The sequence below is a fragment of the Petromyzon marinus genome, chromosome 24 (genome assembly GCF_048934315.1).
Source record: "Petromyzon marinus isolate PM22_M1 ecotype Great Lakes invasive population chromosome 24, UKy_Petmar_22M1.pri1.0, whole genome shotgun sequence".
In the NCBI taxonomy this organism is placed as follows: domain Eukaryota; kingdom Metazoa; phylum Chordata; class Hyperoartia; order Petromyzontiformes; family Petromyzontidae; genus Petromyzon; species Petromyzon marinus.
Window position 1 is genome coordinate 14,356,694 of NC_133690.1, and position 12,928 is coordinate 14,369,621.

A 12,928-nucleotide genomic window follows, 5' to 3' on the forward strand; every position below is an offset into this window, starting at 1 on the left:
ACTGAGAGCAAAATAAAGATTACACCAATATTTAATTAGGTAATATTGTAGAATTTAGTTAAACTACTTAATATGTTGCCACATGAAAAATAAAGTAATATTGGTATACGATTTGTAAACTGAATAATATACAAAAATAATCCACCTATTCACACGTAGTGGGTCAACACCTTTTATCTGTTCTTCATTTGAGTTTATTTGTCTAACGAGGTGAGAACCCGAGAGGCGGCTCTGACCAGGAATTGCCTCATTTAAGGAGTGACCCTGGGTCAGCATAATGACAAAAGCAATAACATAAAGTGCAGCAAGTGAAGCAAAGAGAAATGAGTGGGGGTGGTGGTGGTGGTGGGGGGGGGAGGACACAACCACACGCTGTTAACTTGCTACTGAATAGAAGAGCGATATCAATCAAGAGGATTTTTTTTACAGGTTTCGTTCCGCTGTTGATGTTCGATATTTCAAAGACGCTCAACACATGAGTGGCGGAACCTTCGCTTCCCGTGCCCGAGTACACAATTTCTGCGTTGCGTGTCGGCGGGCTGCGGATTTTTCCGCGCTTTTCTCTCGTGAGATGAACGCGTCAAACAGCAAACACCGCCTCTGGACGCAAACAAAAAGAAACGGCAGCGCGTTTTTTTCTTCCCCTCTGCTTTATCGCCTTCCTCCACATCTCCCTTGCTCCTAAGGAACATGAAAGAACTTCAGCGTGCGCGTGCACGCGTGTGTGTGTGTGTGTAAGAGGGGAGAGGCGTCACGCTGCTATGAAATGCATTCGTCGTTTTTATTTTCACCGTTTCGTCTGTGGAGCGTGACTCCTTCAGCCGCCGTTGTGCGTGTTCGCACCGCAGCGAGGAACTTGTCGCTTATTCTCAGCCTACACTCTGCTGACTGACGGTCGTGCTCACGAGCCAGCCAGCCAGCTAGTCGGCCAGCTAGTCAGCCAGCCAGCCAGGCAGTTACCCAGCCAGTCAGTTATCCAGCCAGTCAGTCGTCCATTCAGTCAGCCAGCCAAGCCAGCTAGTCAGCCAGTCAAAAAGCCAGCCAGTCACTTAGCCAGTCAATCAGTCAGCTTCTCAGTCATTTAACCAGCTATCCAGTCAACCAGCCATCCAGTCAACCAGTCAGTTATTCAACCAGCCAACCAGACATTTTTTCGAATACCGAGCGGTGAAAATCAAAGGCGGGAGCGAGGCGGCTGTGTTTGCTCGGCCGACGACACACGACCTCGCCCGGTGCTCGGGGGAGCGGCTATTGGCACCTCCGCCCCGGGTCCCTCCCGATAAGCGGGCGCTCACGCTCCGGTGCTCGTTAAAGAGGCCGCGATGGGAGGAGAGATAAACCGCGGACGATCGAGAGGCCGCGGAGCGCGGGAGAGGAAGCTGATCAGCGGCGTTCAGCTCTGTTGATGGTGGTGCCGCCTTGTGTCCAAAGGAAAAGCAAAGTGAACATTACTTAACGCCGGTGCCTTCGTGCGTTCGTGCGTGCGTGGACACGAACTTGCCCCGCGCTTGCACGAGAATTTAAACGGGAACGGACCTCGCGTTAGGACGCGAAAAAGCCACCGCGAAATGAGTCGATCCCCAGCGAACGTGGACGCTTGGGCCAACGTCGGGCCAACGTTGGTTCAACCGCTCCCACCACATGCCAACGTTTGCCCAACGTTGCCCGTCTACTTTGGCCGCCGCTCGCTCGTCAGGCAGGACGGTCCTCTTGGACGCGTTGGTTGATTTGCCCAACGCGGCTCCGAAGTGCTCGTGTTGCTGAGATCTGCATTCGTAGGACCTTCTATCAGTCTAGCCAAAGGGTACCCCCCCCCACCCCCTCAATGGCAAATCTCCCTTTGCAGGATGGTCATTGGTGACGGAGGCTTGGGGAGGCCTCAAATACATCAGTGGATTGACCGTAGCTAACGATGCTGGTTATGGGTGGTGGTGGTGGCGGTGGTGGGGATTAATCAGAGCGGCAACTGGACTCGAACCAGGAACCTTGAGCTGCGTGCCGCCGTCACCACCCGGGACCGATTGTTTACGTGTTTTGTTTACTCCCTGGCGAGTTGCTCAATGCCGTGTTTAGGCTTTCTTTGGGCACGACATCCGGAGGGTTGACGGCGGGCGTTCTCAGTTTTCGCTCAAAAATCAAACAAACCCCAAAATCCCCTCCCATATTTGCCAATTGCGCTGATTCAGAGGCTGGAGTTGCTCCACAGCCCCCCAGCTGATGAGACTGACGAGTGGGCGTGTAACGAGCAGTCCGGCGGGTGACGAATGGCGATGGAGCGGTGGGCCCGAGTAGTCAAATGCGTCCGAGTTGCACGTCCGTCGGAAGTTAGACGGAGCGACGATATCGGATTTCGTCCGCAGGTGCTGGGTGGGTTGCTAATGTGGGGAGCGGTGGTGCAGCGGTGAGCGCTGCGCTGCACTATGAACTGGCTACCCAGGTTCGATTCCCGCTCACGGCCAACACCGGTGACGATTATGTGAACCGGTCCTGGGCCTCCCCTAGGTCGACTCAACCTCAAATGAGTATCTGGTGCGATGTGTAAACATCGCCACTGGGGAGACAAAGGCGTCCGGGCGTGGTGTTGGCAACCCACCCCCTCGTGTACCGTGCCGGCCTTCATAGGTGCTCGCTAACAGCACTTTCTCCAACAGTCTGTTAAGGCTATACAGGGGATATTTGTCTTTGTTAATGTCGCGGAACAATTGGCTACGACTTGGGGAAGCCTTCATAGAGAAAGTGGAGTGATCATAGATGATGATTAAGATGGTGATAAATTAAGGCAATTCATCAATTTCAATCGATTGTTTTTTTCCACTCATGATAAATGTACATGGGAATTAGTCACTTCATGCAAATCGAATGCCCCTTTAATGGTTATGCTCACAGTACGAACAAGATAAAATGCAAATGAGACGGATGATACAAATGTTGAACGGACAGAGACGGAACACGGGATGGGCCCTCCGAACCAGATTTGGCCATGCAAACTATGCGGACTGTCCAAGCAAGACAACACAAAACCAGACGGACTCTCAACATTGAACAATACACAGAAAATACAATAAAAAAAATATATCGATGGGAATCAAGGAACCTGAATTCGTGACGGTTGATTAAATCTCCTGGAGGAATTTGGTCCATGCCGACTAATCTAGGCCACACGCAAACATTCTAAACGTCCAGCGGAATTGGCCACACATTGCAATTGAGGGTTCTCGCAAAAAAAAATCTAAACCTGTGGCCGTCACAAAAGGGTTCTCCTTGACTGCTCAGACGACTACGGACGCTTCGACATGCACGTGAGAAGGCGCGCCACCTAGCGGGCTTGAGATGCAATTGAAAGGCACAGTCATCCGTCCTGAGCTTTTTTTTTTCTTCATATAAACTATAAAGCAACATTATTTGCGAGTTATTATCCAGCAGAAAAAAAGTAAAAGTTGTTTCCTGCTCAAAAGACTACGAGGTCTTGGTCACCTCCTCTTCACAAGTCCTACGCCAGCGGTGTAAGTTCCAAATTTATCTGGTGGGGACGACAATGGCGGAGCCAGAATTTTCAGGTAGTGGGGGGGGCAACCCCTCCAGCAATGAAAAATGATAGAGGAGTTGTTAGTAAGTAAGGAGTTGTTAGTAAGTAAGGAGTTGTTAGTGAGTAAGGAGTTGTTAGTAAGTAAGGAGTTGTTAGTAAGTAAGGAGTTGTTAGTAAGGAGTTGTTAGTAAGGAGTTGTTAGTAAGGAGTTGTTAGTAAGGAGTTGTTAGTAAGGAGTTGTTAGTAAGGGGTTGTTAGTAAGTAAGGAGTTGTTAGTGAGTAAGGAGTTGTTAGTGAGTAAGGAGTTGTTAGTAAGTAAGGAGTTGTTAGTGAGTAAGGAGTTGTTAGTAAGGAGTTGTTAGTAAGGAGTTGTTAGTAAGGAGTTGTTAGTAAGGAGTTGTTAGTAAGGAGTTGTTAGTAAGGAGTTGTTAGTAAGGAGATGTTAGTGAGTAAGGAGTTGTTAGTAAGGAGTTGTTAGTAAGGAGTTGTTAGTAAGGAGTTGTTAGTAAGGAGTTGTTAGTGAGTAAGGAGTTGTTAGTGAGTAAGGAGTTGTTAGTGAGTAAGGAGTTGTTAGTGAGTAAGGAGTTGTTAGTAAGTAAGGAGTTGTTAGTAAGGAGTTGTTAGTAAGGAGTTGTTAGTAAGGAGTTGTTAGTAAGGAGTTGTTAGTAAGTAAGGAGTTGTAAGTAAGGAGTTGTTAGTGAGTAAGGAGTTGTTAGTGAGTAAGGAGTTGTTAGTAAGTAAGGAGTTGTTAGTAAGTAAGGAGTTGTTAGTAAGGAGTTGTTAGTAAGGAGTTGTTAGTGAGTAAGGAGTTGTTAGTGAGTAAGGAGTTGTTAGTAAGTAAGGAGTTGTTAGTAAGTAAGGAGTTGTTAGTAAGTAAGGGGTTGTTAGTAAGTAAGGGGTTGTTAGCAAGTAAGGAGTTGTTAGCGAGTAAGGAGTTGTTAGCGAGTAAGGAGTTGTTAGTGAGTAAGGAGTTGTTAGTAAGTAAGGAGTTGTTAGTAAGTAAGGAGTTGTTAGTAAGGAGTTGTTAGTAAGTAAGGAGTTGTTAGTAAGTAAGGAGTTGTTAGTGAGTAAGGAGTTGTTAGTAAGTAAGGAGTTGTTAGTGAGTAAGGAGTTGTTAGTAAGTAAGGAGTTGTTAGTAAGTAAGGACTTGTCCCTTGCTTTTTATTCGACGCGTGTGCGGCGATGGCGCAGCCACCGATCGAGGGTCGAATTCGAACCGCGTTGTGTGATCGGCATCGCGCTCGCCGAAGGTGTCGATGCCTTCAGGGAAGTCGTGGACTGGATACGCAACTGGGCACAATTCTGAGTCACTTAGAACTGCCTTGCCGTTACTTATTGCCAATTATGGAATCAGACTATTGTCCTATCATCTCATAGTCCCTGGCACGTAATAATATGCTACACAGTAGCAGTGGGGGTCGCAAAATGCCGATGTATTACTCATAAACCCCAATGAATGATCCGATCGAAATTAGGGATTTCGATCGGATCATTGGGGGGGCACGTGCCCCCCCCCCCCCCCCCCCACTGGTTCCGCCAGTGGACGAGCCTCTCCGAAGAGCAAAAACATTCTCGACTTGCCACCACGGCAGCTTCCTCCGTGCTCTCCGGCCTGTGCACCGCTGCACTCATTGTATACAAAGACAAAGATCTCCCGTATAGCCTTAGCAGACTGTTGGGGCAAGTGCCGTTAGCGAGCACCTATCAAGGCAGGAACTGCACACGAGGGGGTGGGTGGCCAGCACCACACCCGACTGCCTTTGTCTCCCCAGTGACAATGTCTACACACCGCACCAGGCACTCATTTGAGGCAGAGTAGACCTAGGGAAGGCCCAGGACCGGTTCAGATAATCGTCACCGGTGTTAGCCATGAGCGGGAATCGAACTCGGGCCGCTGGGTTCGTAGCGCAGCGTAGCGCTAACCACTACACCACCACTCCCCACTACACTACCACTCGTATACACATACGTATGCACACACACGTATACACACACACGTATGCACACACACACACGTATGCACACACACGTATAGACACACACGTATACACACACGTATGCACACACACTTATACACACACGTATAGACACACACACGTATAGACACACAGACGTATAAACACACACGTATGCACACACACGTATACACACACGTATGCACACACAACAAGGGCGATGTTGCATCTCTCCCCCCCCTCCCCCCCCCGTGACGCCGTGACAACCGCCGTCCTCCGTGTGCATTCCGCAGAGAACAGCCTCGTGAACTTCGTGAACCTCAAGTGCGACTCGACCAAGGGGAAGCCGAACCGCAAGGGGCGCAAGGCGCCCAACCTGGAGTCGAGGATCACGGCCGAGTTTGAGATCGAAGTGAGCGCAGAGGCGGCGACAGGTGAGGTCGCCCACCTGCGGACTCGTTGCTCCCTTCCACCCGCGACGGCTCGTCTCGACGGGGACCTTTTGTCGGCGGTATCAAAAGTGTCAAAATGTAAACATGTCTTTACCCCTTTCTGGCAGCAAAAAATACAAAACAGGAGGTGTTAAGATGCTCAAACACCAAATAGATACATTTTGCAAGGCGTCACGTCCACGTTAACCACACTTACTCGTGGCGAAACGTGTAAAAAAACATCATCTGATAATATACGCATTATTTGAACCTGATTTGCCAACACCAGAGACAACTTTCTTCATGGCCTTGCCTCACCACCGTCAGAGCAGAGAATGCCACAAGGCGAACAGTACAAAGACAATGCAAATATCAGCGCATTTATAGCTCGGGTCGAGCAGTTACATTATCTATGGGATCTTTTTTTACGAGCATCAAAAGTTTGAAGAAGCGAGAAGAGCTTTCGTCTCGTCAGCCCTGCCACCACCACCATGCTGCGCGTCACAACACATCACAGTTCTCCTCTGTCCGCCGCTGTCCCCGCACATTTAGAATGCCCTCACCATCGTCCCGTATTCTCTTTTCGTTACGACAAAAGTATTTTATTGACCAAACGATTTAGTTACACTAGAGAGCCCCCTCTAGAGAGAGCCCCCCCCCCCCACTCTATGGGGTATATTGCCCACAAATCTTGGAAGAGGTGGGAGCACTCACACTTTACCCCACCACCCACAAACCTGCTGATGGACTAACTCTGCTGCATCCACTTATACTGCTGGCCGCGCCGAGGTGGGCGTAGGGGGGCGGGATGTAAGAAACGTCGCCAGTGTTTCGGCTTCCACGCTGGGTGATTGGGTGGGCAGCGGCGACCGCTGGATCGATCGCAAGCCCAGTGCACGAACTGTCCCGGCATCGCAGCGTCTCGGAGGAGCGCGTAGCTCGTCGTAGGAGGAACGACTGAATGGGTACGGGCTGACCGTCAGACTGTCCTGTGGCTAAGGCTGGTGCGTCAGTGCTCGGGAAGTGAAGTTTGGAACTCAGTGTCAATAAACAGCTTTTGTCGGCAAAACACTTATTCATTTATTTATTTTACCAAGGAATGGCGCTTAATTTGCTTCCTTTGAAATCACGTTTTTTTTTCCCCGTATCAAGACAGAAAACAGGACATTGGCATGAGGAACAGTTGTTGTTTCAATGCGGCATTTATTTTAGCAGGCAAGCAGTGCGTTCGGCGCGGCGCGGAATTACTGGTTTATTGCAAAAGTAAAAATAAACAAGGAAAAGGAGGCCTTCAAGTGTGCGACGGCTTCAAGAAACTTAGCGGGCTTAAATTATGACTTTTCAACTTGCAGCTGCATGGCTGCATGGCTGCATGGAGCCCGTGCATTGGTTCAACTTAACACCGCGCAATGCAACGTCGCAAAATCGACCCTCACATATCCGCCCTAGCCAATTAACCGCCCACACCCAGTGCAGGATTTGCACGTGATGGCCTAGCTGTCAATGCCCGCATAGATGTTCACACATCTCGGAGCTTTCTTCAGAGAGTAAAGTACAGCGTTCGTAATCGCTCGTGCATTTTTCTTACGTCCACGGCACAGTGGAGCATTTATTTTTTTTGTCCAGTAACGTACGTGTACGCGGCGGTACGATACAACCCGTCATCTTCTGCCGATCTTCGCACATTGGACATTTTCACACGTCCGCCGACACCTCAGTCTGTCCCAGCGAGTCGGATATGCAACTCGCATAAATACTTCTCCAACAATCCGGGGTAGAATTGGACACGTCCTTTTTGCGAGCACAAAGCCCGTGCATTGTCTTACCCGAAAACCCTTTTTCCTAATTTTATGGTTTGGCAATCACTGCAGCACACGCACACACGCATATATATACATGTGTGTAAAATAACGTTCTGTTAATATTGCTTTTTGCACGTTGAGACCCTACTGCTCGCAAGTCAAGCATTCACATTGGACCGGATTCACTTACAACAGCAACTAAAGTGCACCATGTGCCAAAATACAGCCACATTTGTTTGCACCTCCTCGTTAAAAATGCAGGTAAATTAAAAAAAACTGATTTTTAATTAATAACTAATATTAAAGAGGGCGAGAGTAAGGGGTCGCTCAACAGCAGCGTATGACGACGAAGGGAATATTCAATTCACAATTTTCTATTGGCTACATATATATGCACACGCGCTATATACACACCTGGTTCTATTTCTGTATATTTTCCTCGTGTTTTGTTTCTCTTGTGGGCTTGGACCTGGCGTGCCGAGGGGTGATCTTGTAACCAAACAGCGCCCCCCCCCCCCCCCCTTAAAAACAAACACCACCCGGTTGCCCGCGCTCTCGCCGCCAAAATCGACGTCGCGGTATTCCACGTCTGCGGAGAATGCTGCGGCCGGCTTCCCGCCCGGTCGATGATGCCCAAGAGGCACGAACCCCGCGCTCAAGGCTTCTCGCGGCGAGCCTCTATCCTTCTCTCGGGGCCCTGGTCTGGAACCGCCCCACGCTTTCACGTGGGGATGGTCGCACAAAGGGTCCGAACCACGGGCGAATAAAGCCCTCCACGTCCTGCTGCGGTGGTCGATTGACAAAACAAGACTGTACGTAGTACGCGTGTGGGCCGTAGCGCAACACCGCGATCTTAAACGCAAAGGCATGGCCGTTGGGGGCAGGGAGGACGGGGACACTTATTCGTACGCGACTCGCGTTTCCCTCCCCTCCCCCCCCACCCCTCCCGGCTCGCAGCCTCGTGCGACGTGCAGTGCGTCAAGAAGAAGACCGACAAGAAGCTGCGCAAGACCATCCGCGCCCTCAAGAAGTCCATCAACAAGGAGCAGTTCGTCGTGCGCTTCTCGGGCACCGACTACGAGGTGACGCGCAAGGCGCCCAAGAAGAGCGAGCGCCAGGGCCCCTGCAGCGCTGGCCAGGTGCCCACGGACGGCAAGTGCGGTGAGTGGCCCGCATGGACGCCGATGCCGCCGCCGCCGCTGCTGTCGTCAACCGCGTGGGACTCCAAAAATGCAGAGGCCCTCGCGGTGTCCTCGTGAGGTTACCGTGGGGCCTGGTGCTGCCCCCCCATCCCACCCCAACACCACCACCTCCCCCATTTTGTATGCCAGCGACCTACGCTCCAGTATAGTTGCGGGTTTAACGACACATTTTTATGCGATCTTACCGGTGGTGGCATCGTGACATTTCCACATGGAGGTGCTGAAAATATGGTGTTCTAATAAGAAAAACTTTGTCATGTTATTGGCCTTCCCGTGAAAGTGATATAACCGTTTTTCTACCAACGGTAGGCATTCATAAACAATGCGAAACAAAACAACAAAGCACTCACATGCTGTCCCCATGACCCTCCAGTCCACACGACACAACCCCTTGGACACTGCCAAAAGCCGTGAGCTGCCATATTTGCGCAGTGCAACCTCACGTTGCGACATCGTCATTACAACCACGGGCGTCTTTTTCACCACCCTGAATTGGGTCTCAAACGGCGTGGCTTACAATGCGAAGCGAATCGCAATGACTGAAGGAAAATCTCTCAATCGGTCACTTTCACAGCCGCCCCGAGACATCTCCGAGACTGTGGTGTTGCAGCGGTTTCTAACGCGAACAACTTAAAATGTTATCTTCATTCGGCAATTCACGTTGAAAGAATCATTATATATATTTTTTAAACACAACAAAACTATTTGTATGAAAGTATTTTTAGTAGAAAAATAATTTCTTATCTCCAGCTGTTTGGTGGGGCAGCGCCCCAACGCTCCTAATGGACGAACCGCGCCTGGATCTATCCGAAAAGAAAAAAAAAACCCATTGTTGTGGATAATTTTGGTCGCGAAAGGCCCACGCATGTTAAACTGCAGTTGCACTTCCTGCACACTCGATAGGTACGCGACCGACGTCGTAGGGCAGTGGTGGACAGCCTGCAAGCCACGGACCCCTCGCGGTGGCCTGCTCTAGGTGTGTGTCGGGTGATGCGTGGGGGTCGTGATTAGTGCACAAGCACAATGCCAATCAAGCCTGCGGCCCACAGAGGCGAAGGAGGTGCCGCTAGTGTGACCCACTGACCGGGTTGACCATCGCTGGTCTATGGCCCAGGAACGCCCGAGTCGTGCGATTTGAGGTCGAGTGGGCACCAACGTGAGGAAGGGCATTTGGATAAATGCCGTACAACTGCGTTGGCCAGTAGGGTTCCAGCGCTTCATAGGTTCAGCAATGAATAATTCTCGTGGACTTTGCTCCAACGACCAAGGTTTGTCGCTTCTTCTCTGCGCTTTAAGACCTACGATAGATTCTCCGTGCACCGCATGGGCTAACAATCGGGAACCAGTTCATGAATCGGGTAATGACCGAATCGTGACAACGCATTGATCCATTGAGGAGGTGGCGGATCATCACACATCTCGTTGCAGGGGCACAGGGTGTTTAATGCAACTTCTACCACCACCGTCATTTGCAAACGCTGTACTTGCAACTGAAAGACGATGCGTTCTCTTATTAAGATGGAAATTGCATTCAGGCCTCCAGTATTGGCACGGGGGCCACACATTCACATAAAGGTTTTTGTTCACCCACAAGAGCAACCCCAAAAGGGGCAACCAAGAAAACCCAAAATCATTGTGACGGTCGCATAAAAAAACCCCATCTCCTCCTTCAGGAGCCCAGTGAGATTGACGAATAGAGAACACATCCTCTAACAGTGCTGTTTGTGGTAGTGCGTGCTGCTCTGCCTGAACAGGGTAGCCAAAAAGTCAGGACACACAGGGTTATATTTATGTTAACAAATCACATTGGGTCATTTCATTTATTTTTAACAAATACTCAAACTGACTTCGATTACGATTAATGCATGCATGAATTCTCTTTTGAAATTAACTAATGACTTTTTTTTTAGATTACAGCTGCCCTCTTTAGTGTGCATGTACACTAATTGAACTTGTTCGTCTTTGGTCAATTTTCTTTAAATTTTTAAATGCAATCTGAAAAGGAAGAAGAACAAATTTATATTAATGATGATAGATAAAATATGAATTTTAAGGATAAAAAAAATGTTTTAATGCCAGTGTTATAATAAATTATATCAACCTCAGTGCCCTGATTTTTGGGCCACCCTGAATAGCTGCGCCACACTGCCACCTGCTGGTGCGATGCTGTATAAGGGTTGTGAGTTCATGAGTCTCAATGGGTCGCCTGCACTTTTGGCAGCCAGAGTAAAAAAAAAAAGCCACTCATAGACAAACGATCGTGGCTGAACGACTGACGAACATTGGAATGATGCTCTAGGAGGACCAGAGAGTTGAAATTCGGCGCAAATAAAGTCGACTGCCATTGGGGAATCACAAATATCAGAGCATTGCCAAAAATTTGGAAACGCAATCGCACGCTCAAATAACTTTTCGCAAATGTGCAATTGGGTTTGATGATAATAATAAACTGTATTCTATCGCGCAATTCGCACAAGGCCTCGAAGCTCTCGCCCTGACAGCATCCCCTTAGGCTTTCACGCTGCGACTTCAACGCATTCGAGGGGCAAAGAGCGCGTTGGGACAGCGCTACGCCATCCGTGCACGGGCACAATCTCTCTCTCCCTCCTCAAGCTCGTTCCTTTCGTTTCGCCACGGCAGTGAGCTGCAGGCCCGGCACATTCTACAGCGGCGCGCAGGAGAAGTGCCTGTCATGCTCGCCGGGCACGTACCAGGACAAGGAGGGCCAGCTGGCGTGCGAGCCCTGCCCCGGCACCGACGTCAAGGGCCTACTGGGCGTGCTGGGCGCCCGCAACATCTCCGAGTGTGCGGGTAAGAGCGCCCGCTCCCCACCGCATCTCCGCCACGCGCATGCCGCCCCCCCCACCCCCACCTCGCTGTTCCCTCTCCCCCGTACGCGCATCGACGCGGGCAGCCCTGCAATCGCTCCCTCGCTCTTCCCGCTGCTGGCAGCAGGGGCGTCCACGAGAGGGAGCTCTCGCGCGCCCCGCCGGAGGGGAGCGGATGGTAGTGCGGTTGTTGGGGTTCGCGCACCGCTCGCTCGCGGCAGCCACCAGTGGAAGGCTCCACACAGAGGGGCTCTTTGTCCGTGTTTCTCCTTGCGCAGGGAAGTGTCCCCCGGGGCAGTTTTCAGCGGACGGGTTCCGCCCGTGCCAGCACTGCCCGCTGGGGACGTACCAACCCGAGGCGGGCCGCTCTTCCTGCTTCTTGTGCGGAGGGGGCCTCATGACCAAGTTTGAGGGCTCCACCGCCTTCCAGGACTGCGAGACCAGAGGTGGGGGGCGGGGGGGGGGGGGTGGCGGGGGGTTGGGGGGGGGGGGTCGCCCAGGAGGGGATGCCGAGTTTGGGGCGGCTGCCAACGCAGACCGGTCCACCATCGAATTCTCGATTGGCGAAGGAAATGTTGTGGCCCCCTGCACTCGGAGGCGGCTTGACGTTCACCGCCACGTGAATGCCGTTAACCCTGCCTCATGTCCAGGGTTCATTTTAATCGTCGTTTTTTTATTTGAGTCGTCGTTTATTTTGTTGGACAAAGGTGGGGGACTCGAGAGATGGGGCCTTGCCTCATGTGTAATAGTGACTCGGATTTGCAAGAATGACCTGGTATTGGTTAAATCGACGACAATCTGTGGAAGTTTTAATACACCCGGCTGTGTAACTTACTCTGTAGTTATCCAGCTTGAGGAGCTATACACCTCATAGCTCATCGGGTTCCTCCAGCTTCAGTCAAATGTCTGTGTCTAATTTTAGTCGAGTCTTAAGCCTGTGGAAATTCATTTCGTTTAATTTTAGTTAGTCTCGTCGACTAAAGCTGTCAAACATTTAGCTGCTCTTAATTAGTTATTCATTGTTGGTGTAAGGGGTGTGTAGTTCCTCCTCCCCCCGCCCCACCCAGAATATTATCCTTGTCAGCCAATAAATTTAATTTTTCACATGATACATGGTGGCCCAAAAGTCAGGACACGTAGGGTTATTTTATTAAATTTTTATACTTATTTTAATAATAAAAATA

The 12,928-nt window shown here is 50.3% G+C and overlaps 1 protein-coding gene across 9 annotated transcripts in view; it reads left to right on the forward strand.

The window, feature by feature from the left end:
• Positions 1 to 12,928, forward strand: part of LOC116945579 (signal peptide, CUB and EGF-like domain-containing protein 2) — a 179,319-nt gene that overhangs the window by 151,093 nt on the left and 15,298 nt on the right. For all 9 annotated transcript variants that reach the window (XM_032960015.2, XM_032960017.2, XM_032960016.2 and 6 more), the window contains 4 exons: positions 5,775 to 5,915; positions 8,672 to 8,875; positions 11,557 to 11,727; positions 12,023 to 12,190. In XM_032960015.2, coding sequence (XP_032815906.1) covers positions 5,775 to 5,915; positions 8,672 to 8,875; positions 11,557 to 11,727; positions 12,023 to 12,190 — 684 coding nt within the window. The remainder of the gene's footprint in view (positions 1 to 5,774; positions 5,916 to 8,671; positions 8,876 to 11,556; positions 11,728 to 12,022; positions 12,191 to 12,928) is intronic.